Source organism: Macrotis lagotis, chromosome X, assembly GCF_037893015.1.
Source record: "Macrotis lagotis isolate mMagLag1 chromosome X, bilby.v1.9.chrom.fasta, whole genome shotgun sequence".
Taxonomy (NCBI): domain Eukaryota; kingdom Metazoa; phylum Chordata; class Mammalia; order Peramelemorphia; family Peramelidae; genus Macrotis; species Macrotis lagotis.
This window is the reverse complement of record NC_133666.1, coordinates 297,433,859-297,460,144: the sequence shown is the minus strand read 5'-3', so window position 1 is coordinate 297,460,144 and position 26,286 is coordinate 297,433,859. Positions and strand designations below refer to the sequence as shown.

Sequence of the window (26,286 nt, the reverse complement as noted above, 5' to 3'; positions counted from 1 at the left end):
ACAATAAAAATGACATTACTATCAAAATTAATGCTGTATCAAACTGCCAAAGAGATACTTGAGAGTTAGTCAAAAGAAAAGCAAAATTGGGAGGAACAAATGAATTAAAGGTAAAAAATGGTAGAAATGGGGGGGGGGGGAAATAGCACTTTCAAGTCTCAATTCACATTGTAAAATGGTTATCATTAAACATATTTGGTACTGGTAAAAAAGAACAGACTACATAAGGAAAAAAGAGAAATAACAGATTTCAATCATCTTAGTATTCAATAAACTCCCAAATTCTTTAGGAATGTACTACTTATTTAGCTAAAATGCTCAGAAAACTGGAAAGCAGTCTGGCATAAATGATATTTTATAAAATTTATTTAAAAAATTCAAAATGGTAAGACATATTATAAAAGATGATATAATAAAATTAAAAGCAAATTATGTATTTCTCATAGCTAGGAGTTGGGACCTTAACCGGAAAGGGATAGAGACAATTAAAAAAATAATTATGATTACATGGAATTGAAAAACTTTTGTATAGAGAAATTTCTTTAAGTAGCAAGGATAAGGAAAGTGGAGGGAAGGGGGGGAACTTTGTATGTCTAATAAAGATCTTGATATCCAAGAAAGATAGAAAACTAATATAATTATATACTGCCAAAAATATATTTATTTCCCAATGTATGGTAAAAAGATCTTAACAATAAATTTCCAAAAGAATTGAAAATTATTGGGCAGCTAGGTGACGTAGTGGATAAAGCACCGGCCCTGGAGGAGTACCTGGGTTCAAATCCGGTCTCAGACACTTAATAATTACCTAGCTGTGTGGCCTTGGGCAAGCCACTTAATCCCCGTTTGCCTTGCAAAAAAAAAAAAGAATCGAAAATTATTAATCATTATATGAAAAAAATCCAATCTCTATTACTAAGAAATATGCTCATCAAAAGCAACCCTATGACTTATCTTACACCCAGGAAATTTACAAAAAATAACCCAAAAAAGCCACTATTAGAAGGGTCTAGCCAGCAGTGAATGAACATTTATCAAGCTTTATTACATGCTAGGCAGACACTGTGATAAGTATGAGGAATGCAAAGAAAGGCAAAAGCCTTGTACCTGTAAGCAAAAATCTCATATTCTGATGGGGGAGAAAACACACACACTCTCAGGTATATATGTACAGAATAGATGGGAAATAATTTCAGAGTGAAGGAAGAGTGGGGGAACAAAGAGAGACCTTTTGCAGAGTCTTGAAAGAGGTAAGGAGGCAGAGAAAAGAATGGAGTATACTACTCAAAGAACAAGTAGGTCCAAATAAATGAATTATAGAGCATGTGAAGAAAGGGAAAGATTGGAAAGGTGGGAAGGAGAAAGGTTCTAAAGAGCTTTAAAGGCAAAGGACTTTATATTTGCTCCAAGAAAAAAACATAAACACTAGACTTGTTGAGCAGGGATTGCCAACATTTGACAAATGTAAAGATTTAAGTTTCTGGGATAAGAATTTACTATATGGTTAAAAAAAATGTTGGGAAAACTAGAAAGTAGTCTGGCAGACACTAGGTATAGATCAATGTCTTATATTGGATGTATGACTTGAGACATAAAGGCAGATGTCATACATAAATTAGAAGAAAACAGAAAATTACCTTTCAGATTTATAGATTTATATTTATTTATTGTTTATTATTATTATATTTATGGATTTATAAATAAACAAGAAATAGAGTGTTGTGAGATAAAAAAGAACCAAGTTTGATTACATTAAATTAAAAAGATTTTGTACAAATAAATCCAATATAGTAAAGATTAGAAGGAAAAGCAGAAAACTAAGGGAAAATTGTATAAACAGTTTCTTAAAGATCTTATCTCTCCATAGAACTGTGTCAAATTTATACACTAGGAATGAATCCCCAATTCATAAATGGTTAAATAAATAAATAAAATAAATCATTAACTGGCGGTTTTGGGAAGAAATCAAATCTTTAAGTCATATGAAAAATGCTCTAAATCATTATTAATTAAAGAAATACAAATTAAAACAACTTTAATAACTACCATCTAACGTCAATGAGACTGACTAAAATGATAACTGCTGAATGAAGATATGAATAAATTGAGATACTAAGACATCAGCAATGGAACCTGAACTGATTCAACCATTCTAGAGAACAATCTGGAATTATGCCAAAGAGATAGATAACTGTCTATACCTTTTGACCCTGCAATACCACTAGTAGGTCTGTTTTAAGAACTAGAAATTGAGGGAATGCCCATCAATTGGGGAATAGCTGAATAAGTTGTAGTATATGACTGTGATAGAATATTACTATGTCTATGAAATGATGAGCAGATTGATTTTAGAAAAAACATGGAAATACTTGTATGATACAATGAAGAGTGAAAGGATCAGAATCAAGAGAACATGGTATACATTAACAAAAAAAAGTTCAAATAATAAATGAATTACTAAACTATTTTGAGTAATATAAATATTCAAATCAACTACAAAGAACCTATGAAGGAAGATGCTATTCCCTTCTAGAGAAAAAACTGGTATCTGTGACATATCTATGACAAATATTGGCACGTATCTGTGACACAGTTGTGATAAATATTACCTTCTCTAGTTTGAGATTAGGAAGGTGGGGAAAAGCTCAGAACTCAAAATATAACAAAAAGAAAATTTAAAAAAGAAAAAAAGAAATTAAATAAAAGAAAAGATAATGGCCAGCCAAAATCAAAACAATCATCTACCAAAATGGAGAGAGAATAAATAGAAGGTGGAGCTCTGATTAAGAAAAATTGAGTTAGACAGCTCACTGAAGGAAGCAGCAAGGAGATGTGGTCTAACCATTTGGGAAAAGAATGTGAAATTAAGCCAAAAAAAACCTTGGGGCAGCTGCATGGCGGCAGTGGATAGAGCACCAGCTCTGGAGTCAGGAGGACCTGAGTTCAAATCCGGCCTCAGACACTTAATAATTGCCTAGCTGTGTGACCTTGGCCAAGTCACTTAACCCCATTGTCTTAAATTTAAAAAAAAATCACTGAAATCTCTGGTCTTAGGCCCCAAAGATTCACTGTGTTCCTTATAAGTAAGGGCCCAGGAGGATTTTCTAAAAGGAAAAGCACCATATGCACCAAACTATTTATAGCAGTGCTTTTTTTTGTAGCAAATAAGAAATAAAGTAGATAGATATCAAATGGAGAATGGATAAACTGTGGTATCAATGTAATAGAATATTACTGTCATAAGAAATGAAGCATATGATGAATAAAAAAAGATGGACATAAGAAAATTAAATCAGAGGAAAGTCAGATAGAAACAAGAAAATAATATACACAATGTCCACAACAATGTATATGAATGGTACAACAAAACAATAAGAATAATGCTGCAAATTACAGTAACCAAGCCTTATCCCAAAGAAAAGAGGCAAAAACAATTCTTCCCTTTTCTTTGAAAAGATGGGGGACAAACGAGATCATAAAAAGGGGAAAGGACCCACATGTTCAAAAATATTCAAAGTAACTCTTTTTGTAGTGACAAAGAATTGGAAATTGAGGGGACAGTCATCAACTAAAGAGTGGCTGGAACAAGTTATGGTATATGAATGTTTATGAAGTACTACTATTCTATAAGAAATCATGAGCAGACTGACTTTGGAAAAGCATGGAAAACTTGTAAGAATTCATGCTGAGTGAAGTGAACAGGAACTAGAAGAGCATTATACATACTAACAGCAGCACTGTATAAGATGATCAATTATGATCTACAAAACCCCCTCAGCAATTCAATAATCAAGGATAATCCTAAGAGACCTGTTATGAAAAATCCCATCACGTACAAAGAAAAAACTATATATAATGAATGCAGAGCAAAGCATATTAGGTTCACTTTTTAAAAAACTTCTTTTATGTTTACACTTTCTCAATTTTTTCCTGTTAAACACAATTTTACATGTAAAATTTATGTCAGATTATTTGCTGCTCTGAGGAGGGATATGGGAAGGGAGGGTGTTAGAAAAATGTGGAATTCAAAATCTTGCAAAAGGATAAATGTTGAGGACTATCTTTGCATATAACTGGAAAACAAACAAATAAATAAATAAATGAGGAGGGGAAAAAAGGAAAAGATGGGGGTGCCATGGGTGTGGAATACTACACTTAATGTTAAACTGATATGTTGTTTAATTTTTGAATTTTTAATTTCCTTTCTTCCTTTTTTATAAGAGATGGCTCCCTGGGAGAGGTGAAAGGATAGATAAAAATATAAAATACAAGTGGTATAAAAACAAAGACCATCATAAGAGACCTAAAATCTAATGAGTCAGCTCTGTGATATGATTGCCAAAACAGAAACATGTTGCTGAACTCCATTAAGAGAAGCAGTGTGTGTGTGTGTGTGTGTGTGTGTGTGTGTGTGTGTGTGTGTGTGTAGTCGTCTCTGTGCCACATCTTAGAAAGGAATGAAATACATGCAAGGAGAACAATTAGAATGTGTAAAGGGGAAAATCATGCAAGACCAAATATAATTTTAAAAATGAGAGACATTGACCTTAAATGGACATGGTACTTCTTCAAGTATTTGAAAAGCTGTTTTGGGGAAGAAAAAGGGATTAGGGGTGGCTATGAATAGGGCACCGGCCTTGAGTCAGGAGTACCTGGGTTCAAATCCGACCTCAGACACTTAATAATTACCTAGCCATGTGGCCTTGGGCAAGCCACTTAACCCCATTGCCTTGAAAAATAAAAAAAAAAAGGATTATACTTGTTTTGCATGGTCCTAATTAATACCCTACTGCTGGAGGTCAGATCATTTGTCATATAGGACAGGAAGTTCAAATGTAGGTTAGACTACTCTTTAGTTCTTTTCAACAAATCTATAATCTTAAAAAAGAATAAAAGAATAAAGTTTTCCACATTTATATTTACTAGTATGACAAATACATAGCAAAATAGTAACATTTGCTCCAAAACTGCAAAAACATATTTATAAAGTGAACTAAAAACCAAATTTTCATTAGAATTAAGTTAATTTCCTTTTTCAGATTAAAATACAGCCTCTATGTATAGCTGAGGTTTAGAATAGTAACTCATGGAAATTGAGTAGATTTGAAGAGTTTAGACTATTTGAGGAAAACAGTGTAAAAAAAGTTCTTCCTCATGTTTATACTTATTTATATTACCATAAAACAAGTATCCTAACAATTTTATATAGTTGCATTTATACTATATTCAATGAAATCCCAGGGTTCCAAGAAAGTATCTACATTAAAATACTATCAGGAGAAAACATTCTCAAAATAAGCATCTTCTAACGATTTTTAGATTCCACTAAAATGATTTATTAAGGGTTAGGTGTCCAGGTACTTACAACAAAATTAAACTTTCCATCCTCAATATTTAGAAATACTTTTCCCAGCACATCATTAGTGTCTCAGTTGTTAAAAAAAAAAAGAGGTTATTAATAGCACTTAATCTACAGCAAGCATTCTAAATAAAAGCCTTTTTGTATGTCTACTCAAAAGAATAGGTGGATAAAAGTTTTTTGGGGTTTCTGATGAATCACCAATTAAGAGAAAGGACGATGTTCTCTGCAACAGATCAAAAGACATAATATAGCTGCAACAAGGTAGAGGATCATATAACCAATATAACTGGCTCAAAATAACTCTCCTTAAGAACATTCTTAATCCCAGGTCTAAAAGAAAGGAAGAAAAGTCCTAGATCTTTAAAAGCATCAAACAGTATTACCTTTTGCATAATAAGATTGTCCATTTAAGATTACGACAAATTTTAGACAAGCTGTGATATGGACATAGAAACAGAATATTGCTCTTATTATGCCTGTTTCCAAGCCTCTCTAAAACATAACATTATGTTTCCATTCCTAATAATATCCACAACCTTAAAACAAACATCATGAGACACCATTTAAAATATTTGGAGGAATGATTAATTAAATTCAGAAAGCATTTGCAAACCAAGTAGCAATTTGCAGCTACTACACCTAAAGAAACTTTCCTCCAATTTACAGAAAGGGATTCCTATATTTCTATAATGTGTTCAACTTCCCCAAACACTTTTAGACTGTCACATACTGCTCTAAAAAATCCTTTAAGAAGGGAAAGAGATTTACATCAAAGGAAGTATATATAAAAATATATGTATCCTGTTCAAAGTTACATAATTTGTTAATAAAAGAACCAAGAATTCATTGCAAGCCTTCACTCCAAGACATTGACTTTTTTATTCACTACTTACATACATACATAAAATCACACTAAGATACCAACAAAAACATTTAACCTAACTTCATGTAAATTCTTCATCACTTCAATAATAGATACACCATATTTAGCTGTGAATTTTAAGTGTTGACAGTGATATTTACACAAAAGATGTTACTGCACTTAAGATTATTTGTGAAAATTGCAATTTAATCTAATATACCATAATATAAAAAAAGAAAGCAAGTATTCACGCCAGAAGTGTATGTCTCATCGCTAATTATATTTTAGGGGATTTTATCATTTTAAGTCTTAAAACTTAAAGATGAATTTTTGAAATACAGGAAAGGATAAAATCCCTTTTTTGAAAAACTGGCCTAGGAAATAGTACTTACAATGATATTTCTGAGAGTGTTAAAGCAATTTCCCACTTAGATGTGTTTAGTTATTATTATTATTACAAGTGTCAATTATACAGGGTGACCCAAAAGACTTAGTGCAGCTTTTTAAATTTCATTAGTTTAAAAGCTGCACAGACTTCTAGGACACTATATCTATTTGGCCTTTTTATTTTTGACACAGCACTTTATATGTGGAAATACAATAAAATCAGCAGCACCATAACTCTTTAGCATTGTCAAAGAACATAAACAATAAATGTTCGAGGCAAGAGGTTAGGCATTATTCTACTCATTTTAGATATGATGAATCTGAGACTCAAATGTTTGACTCATAACATGAATAATGTAAGTTAGTGTCAGAATTAAAATGTGGAATATCATCCTTATTACTCTTGTGTTTCCAGGACTCTCTAAAAAAAATTATGCTTCCTTTCTGATTAATATCCACAACCTTAAAACAATTATCTGCAATAGTTGATTGACTACCTGAGTTGAGTGATGTGATGCTTAAGGAATCAACTTTACTCCTACCTTTATAGGGTCTCTGTGTGTGACAATAGGAAAATCAGTGCAATTTTTCATAAGTTAACACCTAAATAATATTTTTCCTATGGGCAAGAGTTTTTCCCAAATGTCTAAAAAGGAGACATCCTATGTACTAAACTCAATTAGCTGTGCTCTACACATAAGTACTAGATTTGGTTTTTGAACATTGTTAGAAGTAATGGTATCTCTACTGCAGTGATCCTTTTAAAGTCAATATTATGGACCTGAACTTCTATTTTAAGGGGAAAGGTAGTACCCAAACCCAAGTTCCTAAAGGTTGTAACACATCCAAAGGTACGCTGAATTTAAATCATCTTATCAAGTCTCTTAGAAGCCAGGGACAAAAGAAAACATCAAAGAGACTATTATGTCCTAATTAGTAGGGATGACCTAAATATGACCTAAAACAAAGATGTCAAACTCCCAGCTAGGATACATGTGGCCACAAAACTACTACCTAAACTAGATTAAAATATAAATGAGAAATGTTTACAAAAATACAATATAACAAAGAAAAGGTTAATTTGTGGTCTTCTAAGGTAACATGATCACAGGAATCAGTTTCTATCTGAATCTGACACCACTGGTAGAGTACTATACTTAAAAGGCAGAAGACTGAAGTTCAATTCCTGTCCCTGTTACTCATTATCCATATGACCTTGAACAAGTCAAACTCAAACTCTCCAAGCTATAAAATGAGGAAATACTCTTGTGATGCCTACCCTGAAGGAACTACTCTGTGCCAGGCCTAGTTAGGAAGATTCATATCCCAGAATTCAAAGAGGACCTCAGACACATAATAGCTGTGCGATCCTGGGCAAGTCAATTTAATCCTGATCGCTTCACTTTTCTCATCAGTAGAATGAGCTGGAGAAGAAGTGGCAAACCACTACAATATCTTTGTCAAGAAAACTCACTAAAATTGATCAACAAAAATGAATGAACAAAAAGCACTTAAATTATAAAAACAGAAAGATGCATCAGGCACAAGAAAGGGCAGTCTTAAATATTGCCTATGACTGAATTACTTTTTGGGGGGGGGGGACATGGGGGGGGGGGACCAGGGGAGGAAACTGAGATATACACTAAATTCTTCTAGGCAGTATTTCTTCTTGGTTTTTTACAAGGCAATGGGTGAAGTGACTTGCCAAAGGTCATGCAGCTAGGTAATTATTAAGTGTCTGAGGTCAAATTTGAACTCAAGTCCTCCTGACTCCAGGAGGAGTCTCTATTCACTGAGCCACCTAGCTGCCCCCTAGGCAGTATTTCTGTTATCCTATCAGCTTTTGTTGGATTTATTACTTCAATCCCTTTGAACTGGGATTTTGAAAAAGAAATTTTATTTCAGAATCTGGGAATAATTTCCTAACATATCATAAAGTCTCTAGAGAAAGCTGTAAGTACTTTAAAATCTGAGATGAAAAATCATTGCTGGGTCTATGCTCTGAAGAGATGATGAAAAGGGTTTTGTAAAAACATCACTTGTACAAAAATATTCATAGCAGCCCTGTTTGTGGTGGCAAAGAATTGGAAATTAAGTAAATGTACTTCAATTGGAAAATGGCTTAGCAAACTGTGGTATGTGTATGGAACACTACTGTCCTATTAGAAACCAGGAGGGATGGGAATTCAGGGAAGCCTGGAAGGACTTGCATGAACTGATGCTGAGTGAGATGAGAAGAACCAGAAAAACACTGTACACCCTAACAGCAACATGGGGGTGATGATCAACCTCGAAGGACTTGTTCATTCCATCAGTGCAACGATCAGAGACAATTTGGAGCTGTCTGCAATCAAGAATATCATCTGTATCCAGATAAAGAACCATGGAGTTTGAACAAAGACCAAGGACTATTAACTTTAATTTAGAAAAAAAAAATAATGATATCTTATTGTCTGATCTTGCTATTTCTTATACTTTACATTTCTTCCTTAAGGATATGATTTCTCTCTCATCACACTCAATTTGGATCAATGTATACCATGGAAACAACGTGAAGACTGGCAAACTGCCTTCTGTGAGGGGTGGGAGGAAGGCAGTAAGATTAGGGAAAAAATTGTACAACTCAATCACTGCTCCTAGGAATTCAGGGTCTCCTCAGTAAGTACTTCATTAATCCTGAGCATTTATTATTTATTGCTTAATTTTTTTAAATATTTTTGTACAGTAAGTGTTATTTCAATAAGCCTATTACATTTATGATGGCAGAATAAATGTAATTCTTGGTCGCAAGATTCAAGTATTTAAGTTACCCTACTGGGCCCAAATTATTCCAGTTTTTAAATATATTTGACACCTCATGGAAAATAATGAAAACATTTTTAAAGACTTTTCAACATTTTACCCGTAACATTTGCATGAAAATAATTTATTTCTAATTCTTTAAACTTCATTTTTTTCCTGCTTATTTCCTACCTGAAGTCAAAATATTGATATCACAATTAGCTGATGTGTAAGGAAGTATCCCTGTGGCTAAGCAGGACTGTGGAGCTCCTAAGACTTTTTCATGCAAACACCCTTAGTTAAAGGAAAAGAAATAAAAGATGTAAACAACAGTTTACAATTAAAATGCTTTCCAAAATTTTCCAAAAGGTGTCACAACCCTGACTTATAAAATACCATATAATCCAAACTGGACATTATACAACTTTATAATAATAGTACACATTTTATTTCTTTTTATTGTTTTGTTTTTGCAAGGCAAATGGGGTTAAGTGACTTGCCCAAGGCCACACAGCTAGGTAATTATTATTAAGTGTGTGAGGCCGGATTTGAACCCAGGTACTCCTGACTCTAAGGTTGGTGCTCTATCCACTATGCCACCTAGCTGCCCCAGTACACATTTTATTTCAAGCAAATATGAATTGAAATATGAAAGAAAGCACACATTCATCATTTAATATATCTTAAAGCAACCACAAAAGAAATCTTTAATATAAACATACTTGTTCTTATGAAGCATTTATCTAATTTACATTATCATTAATTCTAAATTGAAGGGGCGGCTAGGTGGCGCAGTGGATAAAGCACCGGCCCTGGAGTCAGGAGTACCTGGGTTCAAATCCGGTCTCACACACTTAATAATAATTACCTAGCTGTGTGGCCTTGGGCAAGCCACTTAACCCCATTTGCCTTACAAAAACCTAAAAAAAAAATTCTAAATTGATATTTTAATATTTTAATTCTAATGTAGCAATAATGGAATTTGTGACAAAAGTAATGACAAAATTAATACAAAGCAATTCAAATCATTAACCTTAATATAGTTCAGAATCCATAAGCATTATCTTTTTTTTGTTGTTGTTAGGATTTTGCAAGGCAAATGGGGTTAAGTGGCTTGCCCAAGGCCACACAGCTAGGTAATTATTAAGTGTCTGAGACCGGATTTGAACCCAGGTACTCCTGACTCCAGGGCCGGTGCTTTATCCACTACGCCACCTAGCTGCCCCCATAAGCATATCTTTCAATAAGCATATTAAGAGAAACTGACACTCACTTCATGGCCAGGTGAGGGAAGTCAGGTAAAGATGAGGCATTAGAAATTATACACTATAATTTATTGTTTTCACTTTTTTAATTCTGTCACACTTTGAAAAATTTTTCAGTGTCTGGCACATGGACTAAATGAGTAAGTATAACATATCTAATACTTCAAGGGATTTATGGCTAATAGGTGCTGTCAACTGCTTTTGCCTAACCAATTAGGTCTAGAACTAAAGGATAGTTAGTTTCTATCTTTTTTTTTTCTTAAATGATATAACAAAAAAGAAAAAAAGATTAAAAAGAGAAAATTTTCAGAAGCAAAATAGCAGTGCAAGTAGTTCATCAGTATGAAATGGTTACACATTAAAATTTACAAGTTATTTTACACAACTGTCAAGAAGTGGGAACATTTACTTTCCAAGGCACATTTCTTCACTTATGATGAAAAAATATGCATAATACAAGTGTTAAGAAAAAATGGCTATTAAAAAATAATACTTAGAAGTAGCAATAAAACAAATGACAGAAATGCAACAGCTAAGCAAGAAAAATGGCTACCTCATTAAAAATGTGAATGTCGATATTCTCTTAATGAATTTACTTTCAAAATCTACTTTGAAAGAAAATGAATTAATGAAAAACAAGCCAAGTGAATCGTTAAGTCTTTACAGTGAATTTTAAACTAACTATGCATTTTTACCTTAAACTATTATAATAGTATTTTTTTCATAATTACATACATAGCCTTTGGGGATATCTGTGTCTTCATTGTTTCCAGGGTCGTTTTCTAAGTGTTGTTTAATTTTTTCTTCTAATCCTACAGCATCTGCTCCTTGATACTGGTCGATTCGCACTTTGTTTCGAAAAAAGAGAAATGTGGGTGTTGCTGATATATTGTTGGTGGCAGCTGTTCCCTAGAATTCACAAGTTAGACAGTGTTATGAATTGAAAGAAGTACTTAAAAACATTCAGTATTCTTATTACCTTATCTATATAAGTGCAAAAAGTTTAATTAGCAAGAACTAAAAACATGTATATAAAATTCAGACATCATTCATGTCCTAATCTCAATAGACAATTAGTAACTAAATCTTACTTGAAATGAGGTTTGTTTTTAGAAGACAAAGTAAAGAATTCCCCATATAACCCCACATATCACTGGTGCTATTTCCTCAAACAAGGTTAAAGGCATACTCACATTTTAGGCACTGGTAAGCATTAGTTACATGGCAGATGGAAAGGTCACATGAGACTTTAGTATACAAATGATACCTACAAAGCTAAGGCAAGTCCTCAGCACAAAGAATGCTTTACACAAAGACTGTCGACATTAAAAAGGTTTAAAATTTTTTAGGGAGAGCATTCACATCCATAAAATCACAAATCAATTAAAATAGTGAAGTATGCTTTTGAATAGTTAACTGGTTTGACTCTATTGACTAAGTCAACTCTATAAGCAGAAGCTCTTAATTTATAGCTAAAGGCACTAAGTACCTTATGTAGCATACTTTGGTCAAAAAGGGATACTGGAGAGTGGTAGATAACAATTAGAAATCCATATAAGATAGAAAGGAAAAGGAGTAATAGTAACTATCTAAATTTTTTAACAGTTGGTGTGGACCTTTGTAGCAAGAAAAATCAACAAATGAAGTTTTAAAAATAAAGTCACCTTGAGATTTCATGATATCTGATGGTATACTCAAGTAAAAGTCATTATTCTATTTGTAAAACTAAAATAAAAGGTTTGGCCAACAAACTACTTTTAAGAGCTTTATCTGAGAATTAAACTTTCTAAAATTGTTATTCCTAATACATGAAATGTTAAAGGTCAAAAACCTATAGTGATGAGCGATGAACAAATACAGGATTGTTCTTTTCATTAATAAGAACAATCTTAAAAAAATCAAATTTTCTTATCTAGGAATGTATCATCAGAAGTTAATAGATCTATACTTCAATTTAAAAAATGAAAATTTATTTTTAGGACTAATAGGATCTAACTTCAATTCCAGAAGGGAAAAAAAAACCTCATTTTTGTATTTTCAGAGAACATTCTTCACAATGTTGTTTCTATAAATATAAACACACAAGTCTTACAAGCACTTGGGCTATCATGCTCAGTTTAGCTAATCAGCTACAAATATTTAGTGACTCAATGAACAACCAATCTCTTAAAGTCTTTGCTTCAGACATACACAGGAAAGTTATCAGCTCAATAAAAACAATTCTAACAAGAGACTCCTCTATTATATCTGCTGATCTAGCCACATAGGTTCCTCAAGCTTTGGCAGATAATGTCTTAGCTTTTTTAGCAATCATTGCTATTATGCAAATTATCATTAAGAATAATCACTAACACATTTCAATCACAGTCATTAGAAGAAAAGCTATAAAAACTAAAAGAACAAAAATATGTTACCTCTGACCACAACTTATGGAGATTAATTGCCTTAAATAATATGTTATATTTACAGGCTTTTTGCACTTAACTATGTAATATCAGTGTCTACAGTTCTATCCATCTAACAAAAGAATACCATGTTATGAAAAAGTCAAGTGTGAAGGATGATGAGAATACAACTAAATATCAATCTGATTCCCTGGAGAAATTAAAAAGATCTACAGATTTCCACTTACCTGGCACTGATGTACATCCACTTCCAAAAAGACTGCCTGTGGATACTTATTGCTCAGAGCACTGAAAGCTGGTGCTATCCGTAAACATGGACCACAACTGTTTAAAAATAAGAAAAAAATAAATAACCCAAGAAGTAAATTAAAAGCTAAATTAATATGAAGCCTTCTATTTTTATTTAAGTTGAAAAAGGTGAAGAGAGACAACATGGTGCAATGGACAAAGTATTTTAGTTGAAGTTAGAAGACATGCATGCAATATCCTAATTTTGAGATTTATCAGGTTATCTAGCTATGGGCTCATCATTCTTTAAACCCGGTTTTCTCATTTGGAAAATATTTCTATCACACTTAGTTCACTGGAGTATTATGAGGCTCAAAGGAGAGAATGCATGCAAAATATTTTGCAAACTTTATAGAACTATCCTACTGCAGGATGTTATCATCTGCAAATGCAAGTAAGACAGAGACTTGCACAAAGGTACCATAAAGAAAACATTCATGAATTTTAAAGTCCATAAAATTTTATGATATTTTATGCACATTTTAATCACATTTTCATCTAATACTGGTTATTCAAAGTCTAAACTAAATTTTCAACTTTTGCATGTTAAATTTGACTTGCAGATATGACATTCTGAAAATGCGGCAACAAATGATAGCTATGTATGACTAGTTAATGTCAACATTAGCCAGCATTCAATTCGCTAATATTGTACTAAATTCTGAGAAAGAGAATCTGTTGATTAATTTAAATCCATCCTACACATGAGATACTAAAAATTATTAAAACTTTAATATTAACATGCCCCTTCTTAAGTAGCAGGGCTGCAGTCAGAGTTCAAATCAGAATCTAGCTATGTGACTGAGAAAGTCACTTTACCTTGTTTGCTTCAGTTCCTCATCTATAAAATGAGCTAGAGAACCAGTCTAGCATGGTTGCCAAGAAAACCCCAAATAGGGTCACAAAGAGTCAGACATGACTGAAATGACTCATCAACAAATCTGCCTAAAGTATAATGTAATGCTATTATTTCAAATTTAGATTTATACTTCTCTAATTCAGTTTTCAATGATAATAAAAAAAATAAGGCCTTTGCCTGACCTCCCCAGGACAACTCAATTTAACAAACATATTAAGTTTTTACTATCTGTAAAGTATTATGCTATACATTGATAAAATAAGGAAGAAAAAAAATGGCAAAATTGAATCCCTAGGCCTTTACTATCTAGTGGGAGGAATACAACATGTGCTCAAATGAGAATAATACAAATAGATGTAATAGGAATAAGGGAGAGGAAAAGTTGAGGAAAGGCACATGGGGAGGGGTTAGGAGTGAATCCAAGTTGAGCATCAAAGGAAGAAAAATTCTTTAGCTAATGGAGATAACAGAAGAATTCATTCTAAGTATAAAAAGCCTGCACAAATACACAGAAGTTGGACACAACAAGGCCAAACTGGAAATAACTAGAAATCTAGTTTGACTGAAACTGCTTTCATAGGAATAAAATGACTGAATCAAAAAAAAAGGTAGATTAGAATCAAACTGTAAAAACCCTTAAATTTAACACCAAAAGACCTTAAATTTAGGATGGAATCAAGATAGCAGAAAAAAAGTTGCAACTTGCCTAAGCTCCCCCCAAAACCCCACTGCACACCTATAAATAATGCCATAAAACAATTCCTGAAACAGCAGAACCTACAAAAGAGTAAGATGGAACAATTTTCCAGTCAAAGACAACTTAAAAGGTTGAGGCTGCCCTAGAGCAGTAAACTAGGAAATAGCCTTGGGAATCATTGAATCAGCAGTGGCTGCTTCCAGAGTTCTCAACCCAAAGACAGTAAAATGGGATTGTGATTGAACAAATGATCAGGATGAGATTAAGAGGTTTCTTTGTTGGCAATGGGGACAGAGCTCTATTGCTTTGCTGTACTCTGATCTGGGTCACCATCCTGGGTAGCATCTGAGGGCAGCAGCCCAGGGTGAGAAGGAATACTAGCACACCAGAGCTTGCAGCTCCAGTAGAGCAATTTCATTATAGTGCCAGGGGTAGAAAAACATGCTTGTGGTCACTCACAGACCAGAGCACAGGCCAGCACCTCTCTTTGAATCAAACTACTTTGGAAGAACTGAAAATTGACATCCCCTAGAAGCTATCTCTGAAAACAACTGCACAAATCCCCTGAAGTTTGGAACAAGTGTCCCCTCTACTCTGGAAGCAGAGTCTCACTTAAAAAAGAGTTAAAAGTAAAAAAAAAAAAAAAAATAGAATACAAAATAAGCAAACAGAAAAAAATTTTCACCATAGAAAGTCACTATAATAACAAGGAAGATCAAAACACACACTCAGAAGAAAAATAATCAAGTCAAAGCTCCTACATCCAAAGTCTCCAAGATAAATATGAATTGGTCTCAGGCCAAGTTCAAAAGTGAAAGCTCAAAAAGGATTTTGAAAATCAAGTAAGAGGTAGAAGAAAATTAGGATTAGAAATGAGTGATGTAAGAAAATCATGAAAAAAGTCAATAGCCTGATAAAGACCCCAAAATACTGAAGAAAATAACTTTAAAAACTGCATAGATCAAATGATAAAAGTACAGAAAGCCAATGAGAAGAATGCCTTAAAAAACAGAATTGGCCAAATAGGAAAAGAGGCACAAAAATTCACTGAAGGAAAAAGTACTTAAAAAGAGAATTGGCCAAATAAAAAAGAGGTACAAAAACTTACTGAAGAAAATAATTTCTTAAAAATGACAACTGAGCAAATAGGGAACTTTATGAGAAATCAAGCGTCATTATAAAGTTAATCCAAAAGAATGAAAAAAGATAGAAGATGTGAATTATCTCATTGTAAAAACAAACAGAGGGGGCAGCTAGGTGGTGCAGTGGATAGAGCACCAGCCCTGAAGTCAGAGTACCTGGTTGAAATCTGACCCCATACACTTAATAATTCCCTAGCTGTGTGGCCTTGGGCAAGCCACTTAACCCCACTGCTTTTGCAAACAAAACAAAACAAAAAGAACTATATCAAGAAGAAATAATTTAAAAATTAATGAACTACAGAAATTCATGATAAAACAAAGCAATTAAACATCATCTTTCAAGAAATTATCGACTACCCTTGATATTCTAGAACCAGAATGTAAAAATGGAAAGAACTCATCCATCCTGAAAAAGATCCCAAAATGAGAATTCCCAGGAGAGGGCAAGAAGAAATTATAAGTAGCCAGAAAGAAGCAATTCAAGTACTATGAAACCACAGTCAGAATAACAAAAGATTTCCCAGTTTCTACAGGAAAGGATCAGAGAGCTTAAAATAAATTTCAATGAGGGCATAGAAGTTAGGAATAAAACCAAGAATCATCTACCCTTCAAAACTTCAGGGGAAAAAAATGGACATAAATGATAGAGAGGACTTCCAAGCATTCTTGATGAAAAAAGCTGAATAAAGAATTTCACTTTCAAATACAAGACTCAAGAAAAGCATAAAAAGGCAAGCAGGAAAGGGAAATCTTAAGGAATTTAATAGGGGTTAAACTGTTTAAATTCCTACACGGAAAGAGGATACTGGCAACATACAAAAACTTTCTCATTATAATGGAAGTTAGGAGAATATATATAGAGGACATAGGTGTGAACTGAATGTGAAGGGATGATACCTAAAAAAGTAAGACCAAGGGATGCACAGGGAGAAGAAGGGAAAAGAAGGAATAAAATCTGATAAATTATCTTGGGTAAATTTTTACACATAAAACAGACAAGAAAAGTTTTTACAGTGAAGGGAAAGATGGAGGAGAGCTAGTGAATCTTACTCTTAGCAGAACTGGCTCAAAGAGGGAAAAACATATACACTCAACTGGTAGAAATCTATCTTACCCCACAGGAAAATAGGAGGGGAAGGGAATGAAATGAAGGGGGGGGGGGGCAGCTAGGCGGCTCAGTGAATAGAATGCTGGCCCTGGAATCAGAGTACCTGAGATCAAATGTGACACCTTGCCTAGCTGTGTGACCTCGGGCAAGTTACTTAACCCCACTGCCATAAATAAAATAAATAATTTTTTAAAATGGTGGAGGTGATAAGAAGGGAAGGCAGATTGGTTAGGTAGTAGTCAAAAACAAAACACTTTTGAGGAGGGACAAGGTGAAAGGAAAGAAAGAATAGAACAAACATGGAGGAGGAGTAAGGGGAAGGAAAAATAGGATAGAGGGATTTAGTAATTTAGTAATCACATTTGAAAAAAAATTTTGAATAAATTTTTTCTGATAAAGGCTTCACTTCTCAAATATGTAGAAAATTAAGTTTCATTTATAAAAATAGGAGCCATTCTCCAATTGATGAATAATGAAGACATACTTAACAGTTTTTAAATGAAGTGATCAAACTTATCCATAGCCATATTGAGAAGTGCTCTAAATCGGAACCATGCATACCTTTCACCTAGCAGTGCTACTAAATTTGGAACCATGCATGCCTTTCACCTGCTACTACTAGGTCTACATCTAAAAAGAGATTTATAAAAAAAAATAATAATAAGGGAAAAGGACCTATATGCATGAAAAATATTTATAGCCACTTTTTTTCTGGTGGTAGAGAACTGGAAACTGAGAGGATGCCTATCAATTGAGGAATGACTGAACAAATTGTGCTATGTGATTGTGATAGGCTATATGCTATGCGAAAGGAAGAGGCGGGATGCTCTAGAAAAAACCCTACAACAGGTGAGGCAAAGTGAAAAGTATGTGTATAAAGTAACAGCCATACAATAAGATGATCAGATTCAAATGACTTAGCTGTTCTCAGTAATGCAATAATCTAAGATAATTCTGAAGGACTCTATAGTGTCTGATACACGGAGATACAGAAGAGGCCAAGTAAAATATAGAGTCTTATTGGTGACAGACCTTGATTCTGACCTGCCAGGAGAACCAGAAATGATGTATGAGCATGAGTGCTCACAACAGGATAGGCAACTAGTTAAGTGGTCATAAGACAAGCTGCTCCTCAAGATGGGCAAGAAAGGTGCAAAAGTAAGTTAGGGGACTTTCCATATCACTTCAAAACATCCCAACCACAATGGGCATGGTTGAGGTGATTAAGCAAAAAGAGGATGGAGGTCCCCTAATCAGTGTTCTTGTGGTTAGACAAGTGAACCTTGGGACTTATATAAGATTACTGAAAAGTGAATTTATAGCTTGTAGTTTAAAGTTAGGGATCTATTATAAGAAAGACTATCTTATCTAATTATCCCTAAACATATGTAAAATATGCATTAATTTATATAATTCCCATTTTAATATTAGTTGACTAAACTGACTAAATGTATATTAATAGATAAGCACGTCACTATAATAACTATTCCTAATGGAATCACTCTAAGCTGATTGGAGTAAAACAGATGTACAATAAATCATTCCTCTAAATGGTTTAGAAAAACTTTTTAACAGACTTATATAAACTGATACAAAGTAAAGTGAGTAGAGCAGAAACAAAAGAACAATTTCTACAACAATACAGCAAGGACACACTTTGAAAGATTTTAGGAATTCTGTTCAATATAAAGAAAACCAACCATAGTTCCAGAGGACCCATGAGGAAACATGCTACCTACTTCCAGATAGAGGTGATGACTGAAATGTTTTGTTTCTTTTTTTTAACAAGGCCAATATGAATTTGTCTGCTTAATTACAAATTAGTAATGAATTTTGATTTTCTTGCTTTAATGTGTGGGAGGTAGAAGGGGGGAGTTGTAGAATAAAATTTGAAACAAAATAAAATTGAAATTTAAAATTTTTTAAAAGGAGTTGAAAGTAGATACTTACTATTAAAAGCAGATAAGACTAAATTATTGATCCTAAAGAGAGCTTCCTTTATAAAACTACAGTAGTACATTAAAACAGAACCCTGGAAGAGTCTGAAAACCTAGGTATCAATCTTAGTTCCTTAACTAAATATGTAATATGTAACTTTGAACATATAAATTCTTCAAGCCTATTTACTTTCTGTTATATGGATGTTTTGTTTTTACATTATACACATTTATAGATTACCAAAAAGTCTGATAACAGCAGAGAAATTAAATAAAATTACAGTGACCTCATATGAAAATGCATGCAACATTTCCTTTCTGAAATGCATAACTCCTTGCTCCAACTCACTGCTCTATTAATGGTTCTTCTTGTTCTGTTCATTTCATTCATCAGATAATAAAAGTTTTCAAAAATTTTTTTATTTTATAATCTAATGATAAAGTATAAATGGTTCCTCTAGTTCTGCTTCACTCTGCAGCATTTTCTTTAAGTCTTTCCATCATCTCCCTGAAATCATCTATTTCCTCATTTGTTATGGTACAATAGTATTCCATCACATTCACATATAATCAGTTATTCCTCAATAAGTATGTCCTCCAGTTTTAAGGATCCTTTCCCTCTTTCTTCCATCTCTTTGACAACAGTGATATAGCTAGGTCAAAAGGCACACACACTTTTAAGTAACTTTTGTATAATTCCAAATTGTTTTTCACAATGGTTGTATCCATATACAGTCCAAGAACAGCACTGTTGTGCCTGTTTTCCCATAGTTCCTCCAAAATTTATAATTTTCTTTAAATATCATCTTTGATACTCTGAAGTCTGAGGTAGAACATAAGAACTGCTTTAATTTACAATTTTCTAATTAATGGTGATTTGGAGCATATTTGATATATCACAGACTGAGTGTCATCCCTTGAGGACTGTGTTCATTTTCTTATGCCAATTATCAATTGATCTCCAACAAAAATAAAGGTTAGTGAAATGCAAAGACAGAGGGGAGGTGGATTCTAGTGAAAATGTACTGAGTCAGAAGACATCTTATCAAATAGCAATTGGTGAAGTGTACCTGGAAATTTCCCCACTGTTCAAAAAGTCCATCTTTTTTTTATACCAATTATACCAATTTACACCAGGTGATGCTTCAGAAGGACAATCGTGGAATATCATAATCTGAGAAGAATCAATTGTGTCTTTGATTATGAATATAGGAAACTCCAACTTCCAGTAGGCCAGCACATTCTGTAGAATTTATCTAGTCTTAAAAGACCACCTAGAACTGCAACTAATACGTAAGTACACAGGTTTGTGAAGCTGAGTAAATCACTGAACCTCTCAGTTTCTCAGACAACCCATTAACACTATCATTGAACAAATGATCGAGTATTCCAAATTATTGGAGGATTAGTCTGCACTCTATACCAAATGAAATAAGTCAGAGAGAAAAGGAACAACAAAAAAGTATATTACCACAATTAGCTTGCTCTGAGTGTGGGGTGGCTCAGAGGAAGGGAAGGCTGTGTATGAGACAGAGAAATGAAGAGAGATAAAGATAGTCAGAAATACAGAGAGAAATAGAGAACAGAGAGGTAGAAAGAGACAAAGAAAGATAGAGAGGCATAGAGCCAGATAGAAAGAGGCTTGGTATACAGGGAACAAAACCTGCATCAGAAAGAGAGTAAGAAGCTGAGCTTAAGGTCCATCTCTGACCCCAAGTCCCTTAATCTCTCAGTGTGGCTAGGACTATAATGAAGAAGACAATAACTCACGGGGGAGTTCTCAGTATCAATATAATTACAGATCAAGTACCAAAAAAACAAGAAAGAAAGAAAAAAAGAATAGTTTATCAATATGCATGTGTAAGTATGTATATATGTATACATAAATAGCTTACATTTATCTGGACTTTAAGTTAACAAAGTTTTAAAATTTTATCTTACTCTCTTTTGATTCTCTAACAAGGATTACACACATTTTAGAAAACAGAAAACTAAAGTCAAGAGATTTGCTAATGCTTCCCAGAAAACTGAAGCTGAGGGGGTGGCTAGGTGGTGTAGTGGATAAAGCACAGGCCTTGGAGTCAGGAGTACCTGGGTTCAAATCCAGTCTCAGACACTTAATAATTACCTAGCTGTGGGGCCTTGGGCAAGCCACTTAACCCCATTTGCCTTGCAAAAACCTTAAAAAAAATTGAAGCTGAGTGAGAACTTCAACTTCAACTCAAAGATCCCTAAGATCAAGATCTCTCTCATCTTTTGCCTTTTTTATGCCCAGGACCTGTATAATGTCTAGTCAACTTCTAATTCATTGAATTTTAAAAATTAGACTACTTGAGAGAAAAATTCATTCTTATTCTAATGGAAAGTTCTAAAAGGAAAGGTTTTCTGTTAATTAAGCATGAAAAACTTTTTCTAAAACTAAATTATTTCTGTAGTGGAACACCATCCGTGCTATAAGAAATGAACAGGGGCAGCTAGGTGGCGCAGTGGATAAAGCAATAGCCCTGGAGTCAGTAGGACCTGGGTTCAAATCCGGTGTCAGACACTTAATAATTACCTAGCTATGTGGCCTTGGGCAAGCCACTTAACCCCATTTGCCTTACAAAAACTTAAAAAAAAAATGAAACGAACAAGATGATTTCAGAGAAATTATATAGGCTGATTTCATCGTTTTCAATGAACAGTTTCAATAGTAACAACTTTTAAAGACTGAAGAACTTTAATCACCCGGTGAATAAAAGTCATGATTCCAGAGAATCCATGATGAAGAATGCTACCCATTTCCTAAGAAAAATGATGGACTTGATAAAGATTGAGTAATTTGGGGGCAGCTAGATGGCACAGTGGACACAGCACTGGCCCTGGAGTCAGGAGGACCTGAGTTCAAATCCAGCCTCAGACACTTAATTGCCTACCTGTGTGGCCTTGGGCAAGTTACTAAACCCAACTGCTTTAAATAAAAAAAATTTTTTTTAAAAGATTTGAGTAATTTTTTTTGGACATGGATAATGTGGGAACTTGTTTTGTTTGATTATGTATTTTTGTCACAAGGAGTTTCTCTTTTCTTCTTAAGGATATATGGGAATAGGGAGGGGAAAATAGACTTGTTAATTGAAAAACAAATTTAAATGTAAATAAAAACAAAATAAAAATATTTTAATAGAATTAAACAAGGTTCCTTGAAAATTGTTAAAAATCAAAGTTACAAAGCTCTAATTAACTATTATTCATATTCAAGTAGGACCCACACTTAACTGGAATTTCATTTGTAACAAAACACCCTACTCCAGAAAGTAAATCAAGTTTCACTCATTCCTAATAAAATATTGGTAACAGGAAGGGAAGGAAATTATCTTCCATATCTAGGCATTCTCATAAATATACCAACTTTCTCATGCTTTGAATTAATATCATCACCATTAGAAGCTTCTCTTTATCAAAAATCTCTTTTTTTTTTAGGTGAACGAATGTTGTTAGGATACTAAAGTATCCTAACAAGAGTAAGTGGAAAAGATAAGTAAACAAATATCCCCTGTCCTTTCTGCTTATTTTTTTCCTCCTTTCAACTTTCCTAGATTTCAGAAAAAGGCTAATATGGCAAGTGCCCCTAAAGGCACAGGAGTGAAGGGATAGTAGGCAACAGTATCTGTCTAATCTTCTTTTCCCAGACTAGAGGTCCAAATCTGAACTATGACTGAAAGAAAATCTTAAATGTTTAGGAAATAGAGAAATGAAAACATTATAAAAATTTCTTTAGAAAAGGGGAGAAGGCTAATACTTTTTGTTTCTTCCTCAAGGATATGATTTCTCTCTCTCATCACACTAAATTTGGATCAATGTACAACATGGAAACAAAATAAAGATTGACAGATTGCTTTCGGGGGGGATAAGATTGGGAGAAAAATTGTAAAACTCAAAACTCAAATAAAATATTTAAAAAAAAGAAAAGGGGAGAAGGACAGGAGTACTTCAATGTTAACAAAGCTCTAAAGACAATGGGGAAAATCAATCTCTTTCAGAAGGTTTGAAGACTGCAACTAAGACAAAAAAAAAAAAGATGAACCAGAGTACATGCAGAACTAACAGATGAGATTCTAAGGAGATGCTTGTTTTCCAAAGAAATGATGACATAGATTCACAAGCACTACTAAAATCTATCAGTCATGGAAAGTCCTTGCTGAAGGTTACCAAGGTAGTTTTTTGTCACTCTGAAAATAAGTCTGTTAGTTTTCTAGAGTATTTTCTCTAGGATGTGTCAAAGGATCTCCAGATTTTTAAAGTTGATGACTACCCCCCCCCCACTTCTAGAGAATCACATGGACACAACTCATGGGGCACAAATAATACCACCAAAAAGACTCTAGATGATTAAAAATTATAAAGGCTTAGGCAAAAAACTAAAGCCTAAAGAAGTAGGTAGTTGCTTTATCACTGTTATCCTCCCTAATCTACCCCCTTCTACATTTCCCTATTTCTATAGAATATCATTACCTTTCAAAAAATCTCTGCTACCTGATTCCTGACACCTCTTACCCAATTTGTGGCAAAGTGGATAGAGGGCCACATTCATATCAGGTTTCAGACACTGGGCAAGTCAACTTAACCTTATTTGCCTCAGTTCCTCATGTGTAGATTAAGTTGGAAAAGGAAATAACAAACCATGCCAATATCTTTGCCAAAAAAAACAAAAAAACAAAATAGGGTCATAGAAAGTTGGATTCAACTGACTCAACAATTTAATACCTACCAGTTGATAAACTTTGCTTAAAGTATAGCTACTTCATCTCTCAATTCTATCTTCTATATTCAGCTACCACCTTAGTTCAGGTTCTCATAATCTCCCACCTGCACTTCTGCAATAGCCTCTCAATTCATCTCTGCCAAAATGATGTTCCTTCAATTTAACTCTGACTGTATTACTCTTGTATTCAATAAACTCTAGTTGTTCCCTATTGCCTCTAGAATCAAACTTTAACTCCTATTTGGCTTTTAAGATACTTCACAATTTGGTTCTAACCTATCCTTCCAGGCACATTATTTTCTCCTCTCTCAATAATCTGCAGTCTAGCCAAATTGGCTTTTTTCTGTTCATCACACATTGCAGCTCCAGTCTCCAAGCCTTTGCATTGGCTATATCTACACTCAACATGTACTTGCCCAGTAGATAGCCCAAAAAGATGAAGCTCAATGTACCATCCACATGATGCTTTTTTTTTACATTTAATCTAGGACTCTCAAAAATTCCCTAACTACCTTGTGTTTATTTTATGACAGAATGTAAGCTTTCTCAGAAAGGAGGTTCTTAATTCTTTGAATTTATAATCCCCAGCACCTATATATCTAGTACTTGAGATGAACATAGTGATGATAGTCTTCAATTATGGACTAGTGAGTCCTCAGCCAAAGAACGAATGACTCATGTTTTCTCAAATTGCCTTAGTAATAGGCAAGAAGAATCAAGAGGGGGAACTATCTGAATTATCAGTTTTGTCAAATGCAAATAGAAAGGGATCCCTGGGGCTGCAAGTTGACTTAGAAAATCCTAAGTTAAAACTAACTATGCTGTATTGTTTTATTTTGTTAAACATTTCTCAATTTCAAGTTAATTAGGTTTTGGCAATACTTGAGAATTTTGCAGCTAGTGCCCTCAACCTTGAATTTGACTTCTCTGGTATTTATATGACCTCAACAAAATATTTTACCTGCTACTCTGAGGCTCTGTGGAATATCCCCCTCATCTCCTCCTTTTAGAATCCCTTTGAGATTTAAAATTAAAGGCCATCTCCATCTTTCCTCATTCTCTCAATATTTTGTGTTCTCCCTCACTCCATATCCAAACTTTTTTTGTAAAAATTGGACTTTATGTAGTTGTGGATTCCAAGATCCTTGAAGGCAGACTGTTTTCTTTGTGGTTTTCACATAAACCTTAATAATTAATGAATTGCTGAGCTGTATTTTTCAGCTCGACCCTACAGGGCAGCACTAAGGGTGCTAAAATTGCAGGGAGGTAGGTTTCCATATGAAGGAAAAACAAATATTAAGTACTCTCTAAATATAAAATGAGCTGTTACTACAGGACATGGGTTTCCCCTCATTTTAAGAGAAGGCTGAATTAACATTTTGTTGGAAATGTGGGAGAGGGATTCACTACTGCAAAGTGATAGGTTGGACCAGGTGACTGTGAAGTTTGAAAAATTTCCAAATTTGAGATTTTTGTGATTTTATATAAAAAGTATTCAAGTAATTATCTCTAATGAAAAAGTATAAATATTATTAAGGATTTCCTACTAAGTAGATTTTTGAACTAAAAGTATCTCCAAATTAATTTATCAAGTTTGTCCTTAATCTAAATTTTCAGAAAAGGTCTAAATTATTCCATGCACCAAAGTAAACAAGTCAGCAAAAAGACATTGAATAATGTAAAGTTACTGAATTCACTGGTCAAAAGTACACAATATTCAATTTAAACAATTGCCTATGGGCAAAAGCATTGTGCAAGGCTAGTAATATATACGTAAATTTTTCTCTGTAATCCAAAAAGCATTTCCTGACCACCTACCATTTCCCTTTCCCCTTACTAAATAAAAATGGGAGAAACACAGATTTACAGAAGGAATTCTTAACCTTTTGGGTAATAACCCCCCCTTTAGCAATCTGATGAAGTCTATGGACACCTCAGAATGTCTTCAAATGCATAAAATGCATTTTTACAAATGAAACCCATTGTATTTCAATGGCTGTCAAAAAATATTGTTTTAAAAAACAAGTCCACAAACCTCAGAAGTTAGGCCAAGCCTTCCATTTTTGAGTTTGGGAAACTGGAGATCAAGAAGGTTAAATGACTTCCCCTAGTGTCACAGATGAACCTCTACCTTCAGTCAGTACACTTTCTACTCTCCTCATGAACTGGGATAGAACTCAGTATATCCATGAAACAAAACATTAGTTCCTTTTTTAAAAATAACCTTCTCACTTGTTTTAGTCAAAAGTCATGAAAATCAGTTTCAGTTTCATGTTATACTTCATGAAACCTGATAAAATATGTTACTGGAAAATCCAGTTACCACATATTGTAATTACTGTTAAAGAATCCTTGAAGTAATGTGTATGAAATTCAACTCTTGCTTTATTAATGCTTAAAGGATAAAATTCCACCTCAGTAGACTTGACAGTGACATAGCTGTAGGGGATAC

General features: G+C 33.7%; 1 protein-coding gene across 3 annotated transcripts in view; it reads right to left on the bottom strand.

The window, feature by feature from the left end:
- The window catches only part of TXNL1 (thioredoxin like 1), a 41,639-nt gene that overhangs the window by 13,935 nt on the left and 1,418 nt on the right, over positions 1 to 26,286 (bottom strand). For all 3 annotated transcript variants that reach the window (XM_074207139.1, XM_074207141.1, XM_074207140.1), the window contains exons 2-3: positions 13,290 to 13,386; positions 11,393 to 11,566 (exon numbers count right to left, since the gene is read on the bottom strand). In XM_074207139.1, coding sequence (XP_074063240.1) covers positions 11,393 to 11,566; positions 13,290 to 13,386 — 271 coding nt within the window. The remainder of the gene's footprint in view (positions 1 to 11,392; positions 11,567 to 13,289; positions 13,387 to 26,286) is intronic.